This window comes from Budorcas taxicolor, chromosome 4, assembly GCF_023091745.1.
Source record: "Budorcas taxicolor isolate Tak-1 chromosome 4, Takin1.1, whole genome shotgun sequence".
Classification (NCBI taxonomy): Eukaryota; Metazoa; Chordata; class Mammalia; order Artiodactyla; family Bovidae; genus Budorcas; species Budorcas taxicolor.
In genome coordinates, this window is record NC_068913.1 from 57,317,704 (window position 1) to 57,337,217 (window position 19,514).

General features: G+C 37.5%; 1 protein-coding gene across 1 annotated transcript; it reads left to right on the plus strand.

The window, feature by feature from the left end:
• Window positions 1-8,515: 8,515 nt before the first annotated feature.
• On the plus strand, window positions 8,516-9,628 carry GPR85 (G protein-coupled receptor 85). Its single transcript, XM_052639099.1, has one exon. It carries the CDS (start codon window positions 8,516-8,518, stop codon window positions 9,626-9,628), a length of 1,113 nt encoding a protein of 370 aa, XP_052495059.1.
• Window positions 9,629-19,514: the final 9,886 nt, after the last annotated feature.

Genomic DNA, 19,514 nt, shown 5'->3' on the forward strand with positions numbered 1-19,514 from the left:
TTTGTTTTCTTTTTCTCTTCTTTTTCTTTTATGTCCTCCCCACAGTGCCTAGCAGAGCACCCTTCATGTTGTTGTTCAGTTGCTAAGTCATGTCTGATGCTTTGTGACTCCATGGACTGCAGCACGCCAGGCTTCCCTGTCCTTCACTATCTCCCAGAGTTTACTCAAACAGATGTCCAATGAGTTGGTGATGCCATCCAACTATCTCAATCCTCTGTAGCCCCCTTCTCTTCCACCCTTAATCTTTCCCAGTATCAGGGTCTTTTCCAATGAATCAGCTCTTCTCATCAGGTGACCAAAGTGTTTGAGATTCGGCTTCAGCATCAATCCTTCCAATATTCAGGGTTGATTTCCTTTAGGATTGACTGGTTTGATCTTGCCATCCAGGTGACTCTCAAGAGTCTTCTCCAGCACCACATTTCAATATCCACAATTCATAATCATCCATTCAGCCAAAAGTATGGAATGCCCTCTATGTGCCAGATGTGGTCACCAGGGAAAAACAGGGCAAAACAAGATAATGTCTGAACTCTCATATTCTGATGGAGACTGATGTTTACGGAAGGAATGAAGCAATATTGTGCCAGGACTTATTCTTATGTCCTTTTTAATGTAAAATTAGGTAGATATCACACACTTTTACCAAATGTTAACCAAGTTAAAGTAGTAAACGTGTTTATGAAGTATGGGAATTTTGGTTTTGTCTTTGTTTTATAAAATTATTACTCTGTATAGAGAAAATTACAAGGTGTAAAAAATTAGGAGAAATGAAAATGAAAGGGCTAGCCAGAAAATCATAATGCAGGACTGGAGGGTTAATATCAGAAGCTCTTAAATTAGAGTCTAAGGTAACATTCTTTATTTTCAGCCATGCTTTAATGATGCCCATTTATCAAAAAGCTAAACACCACAAAAGCTTAAATAACGATAATCTGCTCATACCTATCATATAGCTGGTGCTTATAATAATGGCCTTAATGCACTGTATCATTGAGGTAACCTCTGAGTAATCAAAGAAAAGAATGCCTTAGACTTCTTGAGGTTTTTAAATTATACTGCATTTTTATTCTGTGAAAATTTATAATCCATATAAGATGTGTATGACTCTTCATTAACCTGAATATTAAATTACACTTCCTAATTCTTAATTATTTTATGAGCACTCGCTTTGCTTTCCTACCTTCCTCCAACACACACACACACACACACACACACACACACACACACCACACTTATTCTCATGCTATACCCACATAGGTCACTTTTCTCTTTTACATGGTTGAAACTAACTCCATTAAAAAAAAAAAAAAAAAAAAGACAAAGAAGGAGACAATTTAAAATATTTTAATAGACCAAGGACCTTTGATCAAATCTAAAGTTTTACCAGACATGGTAGGGAAACTTGCATTTTCTTTCATTCATAGGATTATATTTAAATAATGTGTAGTAGAAGAAGAGTTTTAAAGACTTCCAGAAGAAAAAAGGCATGCTATGCTTATTTAAATAACATTCTGTTCACAAAACATCAAGAGAATTCATTAAAACCTTTATCACTAACAGTACTGTCATTAATAGCAAAATAATTTCTGAGTATGACCTTATAAACTGCTAAACCTCTGCCCCTCACTTGTTAATCCCTTTCAATCTGACTGGCTTTTCTGAAACTGCTCTCTCCAATGTTGCTAATGATTTCCTTACCACCAGATCCAATAATATCTTCTAACCCCTCATCCTTTTAAAACCTCCTAGATATAATTTATACTGATGACCACTCCCTCCTTGAAATTATTTTCTCCCTCAGGGTCTGTGACACTGGTGCTTCTTCCTTTCATTTTCTTCTAGCTCTGGTTCTTCCATGTTTCTTCTTGTTTCCTAAACGTAGGCATTCTTTTTGCTTTTTAGTTTGTTCACAAAGAGAAGAATGGGCATGTTTGTTTACTTATTTAACCTCAATTTTATCTATCAGTGGGCTTCCCTGATGGCTCAGACAGTAAAGAATCTGCCTGCAATGCAGAGACACGAGTTTGATCCCTGGTTTGGGAAGATCGCTTGGAGAAGGAAATGGCTACCCACTCCAGTAGTCTTACCTGGAGAATTCCACAGACAGAGGAGCCTGGCACACAGGGTCACAAAGAGTTGGACATGATTGATCAACACTTTCACTTTATCTCTCAAGAGTCTCACTTGGCAATGTTATCCAACAGTTAACCTACTTCCACCATCACCTACCTATAAGTACTTCCTGAATCTGCAGTCTTCACTTCCAACTGCATATATGACATCAGCACTTAAATGTTCCACCAGCATTTCACATTCAATCTGTCTAAAATTAACTCATTATCTTCCTTACCAAACCAGGCCCCTCTTTTTTAACTTTTTCTCCCCCACATTAGGGCTTCCCTGATGTTTCAGTCCGTAAAGAAACCGCCTGAAAGTCAGGAGACCCAGGTTCGATCCCTGGGTGGGGAAGATCCCCTGGACAAGGGAATGGCAACTCACTCCAGTATTCTTCCCTGGAGAATCCCATGGACTGAGGAGCCTGGTGGGCTACAGTCCATGGGTTGCTGAGTCCGCAGGACTGAGCCACTAACAAACACTTTCACTTTCACTTTCCCTCTAGTTAATGGCATCTCCTAAAGCTGAAACTCCAGTACTTTGGCCACCTCATGCAAAGAGTTGACTCCTTGGAAAAGACTCTGATGCTGGGAGGGATTGCGGGCAGGAGGAGAAGGGGACGACCGAGGATGAGATGGCTGGATGGCATCACCGACTCGATGCACATGAGTCTGAGTGAACGGCGGGAGTTGGTGATGGACAGGGAGGCCTGGCGTGCTGCGATTCATGGGGTCGCAAAGAGTCGGACACGACTGAGCGAGTGAACTGAACTGAACTGAACCTCTCAGTTATCCAAGCTCCAAAACTTAGAGTCAATTCTTATTCCTCAATTTCCTTTGCTTACCTATCTAATCCTTTGATTTTTAAAAAGAAAAAGAAATACAGCTGCTACCTCCTCTTACCCTGGATCTATCCCTTTGCTTCTGTTCATTCTACCTCTTCTACTGCTAACCAGTTCAGGCTTCCCCTACGTTGATGGAATTGCTGTACACCAAGCCTATCTTTTAATTTTTCATTTCTTGCAAGATCTAGCATAGTGATTTCTACAGAGTAACATCAACAAGTGTTTGTTGAATGAATTAAATAAAGGAAAAAGTTTTCAGAGAGCATTAAATTGTGAACAATAAAGATCAGAAAAGGTAAACTGCTAAGTTTTAAAAGCCTGGATATTAAATTGTGAAGAAAGTTCTTAGAGATGCTAACTTTAAAATTTTAAATATATTAACACTCGGTAGCCTGTTTTGTGACAGAGTAAACAGAAAAATCTGACAAATGAATTTCTTTTATCATTTTGGAAAGAAACATGACATAGTCTTAATCCTTTAAAATTCCTTTAAATTCTAAAGAAATTTCACTGAGGTATTCACAATTATAGTTATTCGAAATTCCAGAGGTATGATTTTTAAAATCTAGAGGCAATCTTTTAGGTACAGTATATTTTTTCATAATTTTGTTCCTCAAGCAGAATTCCCAAAGCCCTAACTTTCAGTAACTTAGGTGTCAGTATGAAAAAGGTCATTTTATTTTTTTGCCGCAGATTAGGAGGTGAAAACCCATTTTTAAAATAGAAACACATACTCTCCTTTTCTGTTGGTCACTTGTTCTAGGTTAGTGAAGTTTTTTTAAAATAATCTATTAAAAAAATGTTTCTGTACAAATATCCGTGGTGAGAGTCATTCTTATCAAGATAACTTCCAGAAATTTTATGGAAGCTTCTTTTCCATATATAGCTTTAGATTTTAGTAACAGTTGGGGCTATCAAATATACACATTTTTAAATATTTAGTGACAGCTTTAAAATGGAGAGATAGTGCTTTAAACAAATGACTGCAAAATCTTTAGAACTTTATCCTAGCCTATCATTTTCTGCATTTGGGAAGAATTGTTTACTTCCTGATACACATTTTTACATAATGCATAGAATGAAAATCCTGCATTTGTCTATCATGACATTGTGCATTTGGCAAAAATCTGAAATGTCTGATTAATTTTTAAAATTATATATATTTATTATAAGAACCAAATTAAACAGATTGCATCAGTCTTCCTAATCCACTGATCTATGTAGTAAATATAATATGCCAAGAGGTTGAAAATTTGTACATTTCTTCAAACTTTTAGAGTTCTTCAACTGCAGTGTACATAGCATTTTGCTGTTTGTCTCTGACAATCAATTTTTTTAAGTGTGGTGATATAAGGAATCAAAAAGAAATTAGCTACGAACAAATAATGTTATAATCTGAACAACTGAAGTGATAATTTTATATCTGAGAATTTATGGATGATATAACGCTTTTGACTATTACTGTATTAAACATACTTTTTAAAAAACCCTGTTGGTGGAAGACGCAGACTTCAGTGTTTTCTCCAGCGGAGTTAATGAACTAAATGGAAAATATCTCATTAATTTCTTAAACCCCCTTGTGAGGCAAGAAAGTGACGTTCTCATCTAACAGCTGGAAAAAACCAAACTAGTAACTGTAACTGCACTCAACTGTAAAGGAAAATGGTAGCTTTAATATACCCTGAGTTGTGGATATGAAAGAATACTGCATACATGTAGTATTCCCTCATTTTTAAGGAATCAATACCTGCTTCTTAAAATTTAAGGAAAGTTAAACTCTTGGAACTTGGCCGTATACCTTTTTGCAGAGTAAATTATTGTCTCAAAGGCAGGCTGTGCAGTCACCCTTTAAATTTACTTTTAAAAAGTTTATCCCTAATCCATACAACCTAAGATTGTACATATCATGGATTTTCAGCAAACTTATTTGTCATTTATCCTATAGCTTTTTTAAAACTGTAGAAATTCAGGAAATAATAACTCTTTGCAAAGTACATTGGGACAGTAATTGGGAAGTAACAAATAACAAATTGAATTGATTTGTAGTTCCACAGAAATGAAGTTGACATTTCACTTACAAGTTGCAAACCAATATATAGTTTTAAACACTTCTGAATTTCCTTGTTTTTCGAAAAAGTAGAATGTTTCACTAGAATGGAAATGCCCTCAGGTTATTTCCGGTACAGCTGTAGAATTGATTTTTCTAGTTTAAGGGAATGCCAAAGTTAGGACATACATACACACACACACACACACACACACACACACGCACGCACGCACATATATACATACATATATATATTAATCATTATCTATTTTTCTTAACTGGGTTTAGGACATGGCAAAACAAATCAGGAAAATATAACTTTGTTTCAATATTACCAACATAGGGCTTTGTGCAATGACTGTGGCATCATGACAGTGAAGTATTCATTTTTAAGCTTTAAACCAGAGAAAGCTTTACCTTGGCATGTCCAATAGAAATACAATATGCAAATTAACCCATATTATCTGTATGCTGATTGGCTTGAGTTCCCCCGAATGTCACAATCTCACCACCCAGCAATGAGGTATTTTACTGCTGTCTGGAGATCAAATTATTGCTGTATAGAAGATCTTTATTTTTTCTGTTTCATTAACAGATTATTATAAAGCAATAAGCATGCAGGAGGAAAAGCAGACCTTTTAGCTTGGGAATTAATGAAAGCATTTCTGATCATTTTTTTGGAGGTGGGGAATTGTTTAAAATCTTATACCACCCCCACAAATTCTTCTGAAATGGTAAAATAAGGAAATGCATGATTCCAGAGACATGCTTAAGCACCCAGGTGTCAGGCTATGTGCTGTCTTGTGATATCATCGGACCTTCTGAACGGGTGTAAGTTTTGTGAATCGTTATATTCCTAGTATTTTTCTTCCGTAAAAACAAAGGGGAGAAGGAAACTCGCACACAACTGCTTTAACATTACCAATCTATTGGTCAGTCGTACTTGCAAGAAAATGAAAGAAAGGCTGTTGCTTGGTGGGGTGGAATGCGAGGAATGGTCATTTAAAATTTGTGTATGCCTGATTCTACAGTCATTTTCGTCAAGGTAGAATGGACATAAATCATTTTGCAGTTTTCCTCTGAACTTAGCTTCTCCCTACTTACCGCGCATATGCGTGCACTGGAGAACAGATGACTAACAAAGAAAGGGCTACCCTAACCTGGTTTCCCTTCTTCCCCATTGACAAGAATTTTCCTGACTGAGCTTTTTTTCTTTTTAAAAAATTTCTTTTCTTTCTTCTTTCTCTCCTCCTCCACCGCTTCCCTCCCCACCCCACCAGCCCCACCCCCACCCTCACCCCACCCCCAGCTAACCTGCAAAGGCAGTCAGCTGGAGAAATCATTAAAGAAGAAAGCTAAAAGAAGCTGCCAGTGCTTTGGACCACCCTAAAAGAGCATGGGAAAAAAATGTTTGGGGAGAGCGGGGTTTCAGGAAGCTGAGAGCTGGGCAGGCACCCCCAGCACCGGGATGCTCTGCCCTAAGGGAAGAGGGTGGGACTGAGGTCCTGAACTAGCCTTTCCAAATCCCCACGTCCAGTGCAGGGAGGGAAAAGTTCAGAAGCAGCCACAGGGGACAAAAGCCCGTTTTTACCAGTTCAACAGGACAGGACATTCAATAAACCCAGCCCGCTCTGGAAACGGGTCGGGGCTCCAGTTGGCTCCACAGAGGCAGAAGTAGCCCCTGCCGCCGCCCTCGCCACGGCTGCCGCCGCCGCCGCGGCCCCTGCGTTACTGGGGGAGACAGTGCCGCTGCGACAGGGGAGGACGCGGCTGGAGCTCAAGGAGGCTCCATCGCGCAGGCGCCGCCGAGCCCTGCCTGGATGCTCAGTCAAGGCACTAAGGCAAAAAAAAAAATCAGCAATTTATAGAAAGAAGAAGCTATAGTCTGTCGGGATATCCAACACCAACAGGTAGGAGGATATACTCTCGGTTAAGTTTGGGGGGAGGGGGCGCACAGTGCTGATGAAACTGCAGGTTCACCGGGAAAGAGCCCTCCTTGAGTTTTTTTGTGTGTGTGGGGTGTGTGTGTGTGTGTGTGTGTGTGTGTGTGTGTGTGTGTGTGTTTACAATAAACTGCATAATGGAAGTACATTCAGACAATGCATCTTCAGTAGGGCTTATTGAGAGCTCCATTTCTGGAAAGCGTTGCAAGACTGAGGAATATCGGACTGCGAATCACCGGGAACAGTTCCCTTGCAGCACAGAAGCAATCTCTCTCCCCATCTTCGCGTATGTAATGCATGTCTCTCTCCCCCTCCCCCTCCTCCACCCCCCTATTATAAATCCAGGGGTGGCGGATTTCAGGTTTCATAACGTTGCATGATGCGATCGGTATTTACCCGGGGATGTACCGGTGAGAAAATTAAAATCATCCAACGCAGTTTTGCCTGGGCTTCTATCAGCATATTCCAGGCAAGTGAGAAGTGGCAAAGGAAACATGCTTCGTGGGAATAACAGAGGAAACCGATTTCCCTGGTGGGGTTCCCAAACACCTAGGAGACAATATGCATTTTGTTTTAAAATGAAGCTACTTGCGATTTGCAACGAAGATTGTCAGTATAAATGGTAAAAGCTTAATTGCCCAAGAAATACAGGTTCATGTTAAATTCATTTGAAACCGGGCAGCCAAGGTTTACAAATGAAAGTGCATTATTCCTCTGGGTGTTTCCCTGACGAGTATTTACATTAACCATTTCTAATAATCATGTGGGTTTAAAAGAGAAAAGATTTGCCAGAAATGGGGGATGGGAAGGGAAGGGAAAGACAAAAGATTAAATCAAATCAAATCCTGGGACAAGTTCCTATGAATTTAGAAGTCTAATGTTGAAATTATGCTTTAAGATGAATCAACAAATATTCTTCTTATAACATACAGCATGAAAAGTGGCTCTAGAGTTAAAAGATATATTTTGCAAGGATTCATTGGATCCATATCAGCAGAGAAGCTGCCGGGAAAACACTGACAGATACTAACAGACCTCAAATAAATGTGGGTAGTCTCCTGTCTCCTATTAGCGATCTTGTAGATTCCATTGCAACACCAGTGATTAATTCCTAGACTGGCATATTTTATGCTTGGGGAACATTTTATTCCTTCTCTCCTAAAGGTGCCCAATCAAATGTATGTTCTTTTAAATAGGGACATTTTAAAATTCATCTAGCTCAGAAAACTAAACAAGTCAATTCTCTGAAATCTCAAGCACAAATACTAAACCAAATAATATTATTCAAAATTAAAACTTTATTTGCTTCCCCATAAATGAACAGCTCTATATTAGCACTGCCTGACATCATTGCTTGTTAACTTAAAAACTGATAGCTTTTTTTTTTTGTTTTCAGATATTCTGATGGCAAATCAAGTGAAAGAAAAGAGGAAGCATGACTGCAGATCGGATCTGTTCTCTTTGTGGATTACATTTTCAGTAAAATGTATGGATCTATCTTTTCCTTGTTCTTATATCTAGATCATGAGACTTGACTGAGGCTGTATCTTTATCCTCCATCCATCTATGGCGAACTATAGCCATGCAGCTGACAACATTTTGCAAAATCTCTCTCCTCTAACAGCCTTTCTGAAATTGACTTCCTTGGGTTTCATAATAGGAGTCAGCGTGGTGGGCAACCTTCTGATCTCCATTTTGCTCGTGAAAGATAAGACCTTGCATAGAGCACCTTACTACTTCCTGTTGGATCTTTGCTGTTCAGATATCCTCAGATCTGCAATTTGTTTCCCATTTGTATTCAACTCTGTCAAAAATGGCTCTACTTGGACTTATGGGACTCTGACTTGCAAAGTGATTGCCTTTCTGGGGGTTTTGTCCTGTTTTCACACTGCTTTCATGCTCTTCTGTATCAGTGTCACCAGATACTTAGCTATCGCCCATCATCGCTTCTATACAAAGAGGCTGACCTTTTGGACGTGTCTGGCTGTGATCTGCATGGTGTGGACTCTGTCTGTGGCCATGGCATTTCCCCCAGTTTTAGATGTGGGCACTTACTCATTCATTAGGGAAGAAGATCAATGTACCTTCCAACACCGCTCCTTCAGGGCTAATGATTCCTTAGGATTTATGCTGCTCCTTGCCCTCATCCTCCTAGCTACACAGCTTGTCTACCTCAAGCTGATATTTTTTGTCCACGACCGAAGGAAAATGAAGCCAGTCCAGTTTGTAGCAGCAGTCAGCCAGAACTGGACTTTTCATGGTCCTGGAGCCAGTGGCCAGGCAGCTGCCAATTGGCTAGCAGGATTTGGAAGGGGTCCCACACCACCCACCTTGCTGGGCATCAGGCAAAATGCAAACACCACGAGCAGAAGAAGGCTATTGGTCTTAGATGAATTCAAAATGGAGAAAAGAATCAGCAGAATGTTCTATATAATGACTTTTCTCTTCTTAACCTTGTGGGGCCCCTACCTGGTGGCCTGTTATTGGAGAGTTTTTGCAAGAGGGCCTGTAGTACCAGGGGGATTTCTAACAGCTGCTGTCTGGATGAGTTTTGCCCAAGCAGGAATCAATCCTTTTGTCTGCATTTTCTCCAACAGGGAGCTGAGGCGCTGTTTCAGCACAACCCTTCTTTACTGCAGAAAATCCAGGTTACCAAGGGAACCTTACTGTGTTATATGAAGGAGCATCTGTAAATCTTTAGCCTTGTGAAACACTAACCTTCTCTGCTAAGCAAATGTGGCCTGTAGCCATTTCTTGAGAAGAAAATCAAGAATGGGATCAGCAGTAATAAGGATTTGGGCAACATTCTGCAGTCTTTGCAATAGTTCACCTATAATCCTATTTTAAATCTCAGAGTGATCCTGCTGACTGCCAGCGAAGGTTTGTAATTAAGAAAGGACGGAACCACTGCCCTAAGTTTCTTTATGTGGTTGAAAACTAGATAATGAAAGTAGCAGGTGCTAAGTATCAGTGCTAAATGCTGTGTATATGACTACTTATGAAAAAACATCAAAAAAACCAATTAGCATTGGACATCTTAATAAATTAAGTTGACATGAGGTAAATGTGTTGATAAAAAACTAATTTTAGAAGTTTGAAGACTTTAAAACATTTCATACTATTTGTTTTGCAAGGACTAAAATATTTGGGGACTTAAAGTACTGTAATTCACTAAAGACATGCCATGAATTAATTGGATTATCACTTTTAAAAAATCGCCTTGTAAGTTTTGGGGAGCATTCCAAAGCAGTATATTGGTTCCAATTATAGTTTACTTTTTTGTATTAATACATTACTATTTCTAAATACCGCTTTCCTTATCTACTAGTGAAATTGCTAGCATCGAACTGTATTATGTGGTTTTTGTTGATTTGGTATAAAGTTTTTTCTAATTCATCTATATTTTATGAATACTAGATATTGGTCTGGGAGGCAACATTAATGGCACCAACCAGTCACAACTGAGCAGTTCTAATAATGCAGAATAAACACATGTTGCCTTAAAGGGTTATCTAGTATCTTTCATCTTATTTAGTACTGGAGCAAATTGGAGTCAAGGGAAACTGAATCAGTAACTGGTCACGGTCATGCATCTGGAAGTGCATGGACGATCATGTAACACTCTTTTTCCTTTTTCCTCACATGATTTGAAAATTAAGGTGCACATCACTGGGATAATGAAATTTTCTTCTGAGGTGTGCTACCCATTCTAGTGTGTTCTAAGAAGCAGGCGGTTGATGTGTGTTTATATTTTAAGTCGGCTGTTAAGGGGAGACCACAGCCTTAGTATGACATCTTGCACAATTTGTGAAGCATTTATTCTACCGAAGGCACAGTCTTGTTTATATTTTCTGCACATTCAGTGTATTGGTCGTTTAAATTATTTCAGTTTTAACTTGTGAAAGCTTATAATATAATTTCTGGTATTTTAGAAATACATTAGAGTCTGTGAGTCTCATTCTTTAAGATACAGATGTGTGGATTTCAATATAAAGTTGCATTTGCCAAAATTTACTTGTGTAGCCTGTTACTTTTCTTGAAATAAATTTTACATTTTTGGCACTTAATTTTTCTTACCAGGGAGGCAAGCACAAAATAGCAAGACTAGCTCTATTACAGTTTTGTTTTGTTTTTTATTTTTGTAGCTACTTTATATTGTGGAACTGGAAATGCATGAATGAAAGGGAGTATAAAGCTGACAAATAATAATGTCTGCAAAAGCATTATTTGGTAGCTTATCATACTTATTTATTCTTACAAGCCAGAATATTTAAAGATGTAAACCTGCTTAGCTGGTTGGTTCAGAATTTTAATATAGACATCACATTTTAATTTGGGCCATGGTAGAAATCTGGGATTCTAAATATTTAACCTGTAAAAAGAATGTTTTATAATTACATTATGACAAAAACAGAAAAGTTGTTATTGCTTTTGTTTGTTTGGGGTTTTTATTTTCTTTTATTGGTACCTGAAAAATAAGATTAGGAATCTAGTGAAACAGAATTATTTATTACTACAGTGTTTCTGTAAAGAACATCAATATAAATATAAGTAAGGAAAAAGAAATAATTGAAATATCTCAGTGATATATGCAGTTTAGCTCATATAAGGGCCACTCAAGCTATGATTTAATAAGCACTTTGTTTGAACTCATTTTTACTTTATATTGGACCTGAGACAAAATTTAATATACAACAGTGAATTGAATCTAGCAATAAAGACCCCTTTTTAGTACTAAAATTATTATCTAAAATACAATAAAGAAAATGTTATTGAAAGATATTCTGATAACTATGTTTCCAATTCAAAAAGTTTACAGTGGAGACATAACTACCACAAGTATGTTTATTAAGAACTTTGCTGAGAGGTTCAAATATCACCAGCAATCAGGAGAAAATTCAGCAATGATTTTGAGGCCAGAGAGACCTGGTTTTCTGAACACTGGCCTCCTTTATATGAGAAAAAAATCTGAGGCATGGATTAAGACTAGGGAACTGGGGAGTCAACAGCAACAACCAAGTGGGGTTACCTGATTCTACCTAGCTATCTGGAATAACACATTCCAACAGCTTAGGTAAGTGATCAGCTCCAGTGATCAGTGAATAATACTGAACTGTAGTGACTAACATTTAGGCTTACTCTTGACTAGCTTGGTATTTCAGGTCAAGGGGCAAGCAGTGGGTGAGATACATCCCCAGTTAATCATTCTATTTATAAGTCAATGAGTAACGGTGGCAATCATATAAAATAAAAGTCTGCTTCAGTGTCTTAATGACCAAATCATATTATCTATTTTGGTACTCATTGCAATATTCAATATTTTGAAACAGTTGTAACTGATTCAATTTGGAAATGTTACTAATCTGCAACCCATAAAAATACATTTCCACTGGGGAGTTCAACTTCCTTGTGAGAAAAACCTATTATCAATAATAATGTGTCCCTCTAGGACTAATTATATCTGAGTTGAACAGGCTTTAAATTGTTTTCCTTAATAGTGGTGATGTGTTTGCATGGATGTGTCTACACTATCTCATCTGGTTCCTTTTGTACACAGTGGGTTTATTTGTGAGATACGTGGCCGGAGCTAGGCTTTCAGTTATAACTGTGAAATCCTATGTAGATATTAACTGAGGCAGAAGGAGGTGAGTAACTTGTTCAGTTTCTCATAGTGGCTCCATTTAAATAATACAAAATTAATCACAGTAATATGTAGTAGCAACAAGTTACAAGTGTTACAATAGTAAATGTTTCTAAGATGGACTTGGTAATAATAACTGTAAATGGACTGTTTTCCATTTTTCCTTCAGTGCCTTATCCCTTGTCTTTTCCCAGTATTCCCTGGGGTCTTTTATACATCAACTCCCTCAACTCAGAGGGAAGCCTCCCTATTCTGCTCACGTTTCATGTATATGAATCACTGTGCTGTGTTTTGGAACCCTGAGTTTCCAGTTATTAGTGCTATATACAAAGTTACAGCAAACCCTGAGTGTTAAAAGTTCTCCCATGTCCTGACTCTCCACTTCCACTTAAGAGACATTTCAGTTCCTTCAAGAGATAGGGAGGTGATGTTCTTCCATACTTGCACCTTCCTGCAACTTAGTATGAGAGTGCCTGGGTAAAGTGCAATCAAAAGAAAGCACTAAAATGCCAACTCCCATGGTGCTCAAGCAAAGACAGGAATAACCCGTGAAACAGGTTACATGTCTTTCATTATGAAGGCATGCTACTCCTTCAATGTTTTTCTTATTCTTTACTGTAGATACAACAAAGCTCCCTACCTCACCCCCATCAGCTGAAAAGTTTATTTGGCCCCCAAAATTTACTTCTATTGCAAATACAATGAAATGTACAATTAGAGACATATCCTTTTCAGCTAAGTCATACAATAGTGAGTTGTGTTGCAATGGGAATTACTGTAGGAGAGCTGCAAAGAAAACCAAAACCCTTCCTTTCTGCATATTCACATTAAATATATTTACTTTGCTCTATTCTTTATTCCACATATAGCATAAACTATATTGCTATTAAAGCAGAACAAAAACTCTAGCTTATATTAACTATATGAAAAAGAAAATTTAAAAGATGACAAATGGCAGTGTTTCAAATACTGGCTAAACACAAGGTGAATGGTTCCCAGAATTATGGGTTATTTAAGACTCTAAAATCGTGTGAGTTTATTTTTCTATGCAAAAATGAATCACTTTCATGTTTGTTAATATTCTCTTTTAAATGCTTTTAATGGAAATTGCAGGGTCTACTAAAACAATTGTCTGTTGCTGACTTTTTTTTGCTGTTGTTCTTGATTCTAAGCATGCTCATGTTCTATGACTTTCCTAATTTTCTCACAAGTTTTTTTAATACTATATTAAAATGATGGAATTGCTCAATTTTGAGGCACAAGTTCAAAATTAGTCTATACAGTGGTTCAAACTAAGGTAGCATTTGGAAATGGCTGGATTATTTTTTATCATCAGTCGAAGCAGTCATAAAAGCTAAAGGGCTATTGAGAACTGGGGTGATGAAGAAAAGATTGTTTAGCTAACTCATTTTGCCATTTATTGCATTGTAACAAGCTCTAAAAAATATATTTAAACCAAGAGGCTTTAAATTTATAAAAGGATTATATAAACAAGATCTTGTTTTTAAAAATAGAGAAGCAATTTTTCTGTCATCCCCTTTTGCTAAGGGGATGATGTCCATTACTGCTCAAAAAGCTATTAAAGCCAGTTTTCCTCGCACCAAATTAGGCAGTTAATACTGGGGATGGAGCCCGTAAGGCCCCAGAGGAAAGTAAAGAGTGTGTTTCCCTCTGAGTGACTGTGAAAAAAAAAAGGCCTTAAAGGAATCACAGGTAGTTTGGGGCTTGAAATTATTCACACCCGGCATTCTTTCTGGTACCTCGTCATCCTCAGAAAGACACAGGGTCTTGGCTTAGAGACAGAAAACAGTTCTTTTTTTAATCTGTGTGTTTGGAAACTTATAAATTCTTGATACAAGTATTAAAATTGACATTGTAATGCATGTCCTGAATTACTGGGTTTTGAATAGACAATAAAATATCATTTAACTTATATGGATGTTCAAGATCATGTGAATAATGATCATTGGGAAGTAAATCATTTACTATATCATGGGGGAAAGTTATTATATTATTTTAAAAACTTTAAAGCTGAACTGATAATTGAATTTCAACTAGCTAAAGGTAATTGGTTGTTTCTTTTCATAGCTTTAAGAAAGAAAAAATTGAACTAGATGAAAGAGAAGTTTATTTTTTCTCCTCTACCCAAAACAATGTTGAACTGAGAGATTTTATTTTCTTCAGGGAAAAAAGGAAATTTTTGATCATTTTTAGTAGGCATTAAAATTTTACTTAGATATAATTCAATTCAGCAATCATTTATTGAGTGCCTATTGCATTTATGATCTTGGGCAACTTACTTAACCTTTCTATGTCTCCTCAAGGGAAAAGGGATAATAGAACATACATCCTGGAGTTATTGAAAGGATTCAACGAGGGCATCCTTATGAAGCCCTTAAAAGGAAGTCTGGCATCTTAAATAAATTTTAATTTTTACTGATTCTCTCATAGTTCACCATCTAGCAGCAGAGAACAAATTATGAGACAATGTGATAAGTGCTGTAAGAGAGATATGTGAGATAAGTGTAAGAGAAACACAGACAAGCAATTAACTCTGTGAAGATGGGAGAAGGAAGGTGAGATAGAAGAGGTAGCAGCTGAACTCAGTCTTGAAGGATAATTTTAAATTTATCTACTTGACAAAGTTAGGAAAGCCATTTCAGAGATAGGAAATAATAAAATGAGGAAACTGTAGATCAACATAAGGATCCACTATTAATCAGAAAAGTTTAATGTGGTGTGGCTGAGCCTTTGGTGCCTGGAAGAGGAGGACCACAATGGCAAGGAGATTAAAAAGCATAAGATTTGGAGGTTCAAGTCCTTATTCTATATGATTCTTACTATTGAAAACAGTTTATTAAACTCTTTGAGTCTCAATTTGCTCACCTGTAAATGGAGTAAGTAGCAGCAATCACAATATTTTTGAAGATTGTGCTTTGAAGATCAAAAATGAGATGATAATAATAACTATTATTAAGTACTTTGTGCTGAAGAAAGTTTTAAATACTTTTCATATATGAGTTCACTTGATTATCACAATAAGCAGATGCTATTGTAATCCGTACCTTACAAATGAAGAAACTGAAGCACAGAGAGCTTAAGTAACTTGCATAAAGTAGTAACAGGAAAAAAATGGATGTAAAGTAATGAGAACAGCATGCAGCCAAGATTGACCATTCAGTAAATACTGGCTATTATTACTGTTGTTGCTTCTGTTATTGCTATTGCTATTTTTCATTTTAACAAAATAACTGTAAAAGGTTAAAGATTAATGGGAGCTGAAATAACTGAGCAGAAACAGAGTTTCAGCCCTCAGACTTCACCTCCACTTTGCTATTCTCCTTCTTGTTCCACTAAGGGAAGCAAAGAGTAGACAGTAACTAAGCCCTCTCTACTCTCACATAGGCTCATATTACCAAAGAAACCAGAGAATCCATCTAATCTTTCATATGACTGTTTAGAATAACACTGCTCATATTATATCACTCGAACTTTGAAAGTGGGCTACACAACTCATACCATATGGAGAGTTTTACACACATCTAGCTCATATTCTTCAGTCTTAAATCAGTTTTGTCACATTTTATATAAAGTTGAGATTTTAAAGGGATGGTTATTCTGGCTGGGTAAAATTTTTTCATGAAATCCGTTATCTAGTCTCCCTTTAAAGGCCAACTTTCAGGATCACCATTCCCATGTCCCAACTACTTACACTTACTTTCCTGAAATCTCTCCAAAGCCTTCTGTAACTAGCATTTCATAACTATACGTAATAAAGGAATGATTAATGGAGAATATAATGGCAGAATTGCAAGTCCTGCCCACTTGACATTCATGCATCCACATGGTCCTCACACTGTAATAAACTATTGACTCATAGTCCTGTATTTACATACCTGGCCATCCTTCACTGAATTTTCTAAAGCTGTTGTTTTGTCCATTTGAGCCCCCCGACATCCATCCCAATTCAACTCATTCTTTATATTTGATCTCTTACTTAGATGATTTCATCTTCTAAAGTGACAGCCACTGCCATACCACCACTCCAGTTTGCTCATGTTTGTGGTCTCAGTAAACACGGTTTCTATTTAATTATCCTGTACATGTAGACAAGGGTGCTGGCCTGGGTGTCAAGAACTGAGTTGCTGAGTAGCTGTAGACCATGGTCTATTCACTTGACCTCTTAGTTCCCTCAGTTGTATAGCAAAGTCGTTGATCTCTAAAATTCCTCCAGCTTAGACAAATCTATGGTGCATCCATTTGGGTCACCTGTGTCCCCAGGAGATTAACGGCATGGTTATTTCAAATATAGCTTCCCACTGCTGACACTGGTCCACTGACAGTCATTCCTTACATACAGTATTTCAACTAACTAGGTTCCTATCTAAGCAGTTATAGGCCCAAACTGATCCCAGATTGTCAATATCAATGCTGGAGAATATCAATAGTAGAATCTTATCAATATAGAATTTTATCAATATTAAAATTCTCTTTTACCAGGCCTCTGCTTTATTCATGTGCTAACTTCATAACAGCACTTTTAATTTTAATCAGACAGGCTTGATGTCCTGCTTCCATTTCAAATGACCAAATTATGGATATTTGTGCCCTGTTATTCCTTTTTATGTTCTATTCTCAACTATAAATAATTCATAAATTTCTTTTAGAGGGCACTGCATTTGTTTCAAGTTCCTGTTTCAAATATATGAAACAAAATTTAGGAAGATAACTTAGTTTTCCTCCACAGTTTGTGATTACAGAATGATCTATCGTTGAACAGTTACTTAATACGCACCTATTGTGTACAACTAGTTGCACTGTGTGCTTTACAAATCTTATAATTGAATCTAATATGGCTGAGGTTTTAGTCTTAAAGACTTGAGAAATGAACACAAATCTGGTTTTCCTTTTGTAGCTGTTTTTGCTATGTTTTACATGCATGAAAACACTGGCTTTTAATTTCAACCCACTACAAAAGTGTTTTGCTATTATTTTAATCACATCCTAGGCTTAAGTTTAAATGGCTATAATTAACAATGCATTTTAAATGTACAATTTCTGATTTTCAGGAACAAAGTGACTTAGTTATACATCCATTTTTATATCTTTTGAATCTACAGGGTTGTTGACTTGTAAAAGAATAAACTAGAAAGAGATATTATTCTTACCTTGGTAGAAAATTTTTAGCTACTAATAAAGAATTTGGTAGTAGCATGGGAAAATATTCATGAGTGCTAGAATTCATAACTCAGAGAAACAAATGTTCCTATTTTTACATGCTCCTGATACACACAACTTGCATTGGGATTCTGTACAATTATTCCATCAGTGCTTTTAGATATGATGCCACTCTGTTCCCTGATGCAGAAAGAACCTGTGTTCTTCTCTGTGGTGCTATTATTTGTTATGCCTGGGAGGTCTTGAGCATTTTCTTCAGTGCCAGAGCTCCAGTGCTCTGTATGTCCATCATGGGCATGAAAACCTATCACTTTTAGGAAGAAAAATAGCAAGAGAGAAAGACATTTCTGACTATATTGAGCTTTGCTGAGGAATATTTGTTCTCTGTTATAATTTTAAGACCAGCTTAAATTGTATGTACGTAATAAAATAGATCCTCATAAATATTCAACCAAGAACTACTCTATTTTCAGTCAACTAAATCTATATTTATATTGATAGTTAAATACAGTTTCACTATTAGTAGCAGAAGCCAAGAGGTAGCAGGACTCATGTACCTAATCACCAGAAAGAAGCCACATAAAAAATAAGAGAGAGAGAGAGTGGTAAAGTTGTTCCAGTGATATGTACTAGTGACACTGGGGGAAAAAAACTTCATCTGTAGGAGTTAGAAAATTTGAAAGTAATAGGGAAGAAGGATAGCACTAATATTTTAAGCAGTTTAGAATTTGACTTTATTTTAAAGAACCTTCAATGTCTCTCTAAATAGTGTTCATAAGATCAAGTTCCAAACCCACTATAAGACATTTTAAGATGTAGCACTGTTCTCATTTATCCATATTGTTCTCTCATTATTTTCTTGTTTTCCATATCAACATCATATAAACACACACATACCACATGCACACACACACACACACACACATCTCCCCCAACATACAGACACACACTTCTCTTCCCCAGGCTATGCTGCTGCTGCTGCTGCTAAGTCGCTTCAGTCGTGTCCAACTTTGTGCGACCCCATAGATGGCAGCCCACCAGGCTCCCCCATCCCTGGGATTCTCTAGGCAAGAATGCTGGAGTGGATTGCCATTTCCTTCTCCAATGCATGAAAGTGAAAAGTCAAAGTGAAGTCGCTCAGTCATGTCTGACTCTTCGCAACCCCATGGACTGCAGCCTACCAGGCTCCTCCATCCATGGGATTTTCCAGGCAAGAGTACTGGAGTGGGGTGCCATTGCCTTCTCCAGTCCATAGCCCCACTCCAGTTCCACCTTTGATCAGCTTAACCCAAGTTAAATTCTCCACATGCCTAGGTTATATGTGATCTGTGTGATTTTATGTGATATGATGCTGTTCTTTAATTGCTTCAGATTTCCCTAGCAAGATTCTAAGCCCATGGGTCTTGCCATCTGCCTATTTACCACCCCCACAAAGTACCCTAGCAGGCCCTTCTGTCCATGGGATTCTCCAGGCAAGAATACTGGAGTGGGTTGCCATTTCCTTCTCCAGGGGATCTTCCTGACACAGGAATCAAACCTGGGTCTCCTGCGTTGCAGGCAGATTCTTTACCGACCAAGCTATGAGGGAAGCCCTACTATTAAGGGATAAGTGAATGCTTAAAAAGTGAAGTGAAAGTCGCTCAGTCATGTCTGACTCTTTGCTACCTCATGGACTATACAGTCCATGGAATTCTCCAGGCCCGAATACTGGAGTGGGTAGCTGTTCCCTTCTCCAGGGGATCTTCT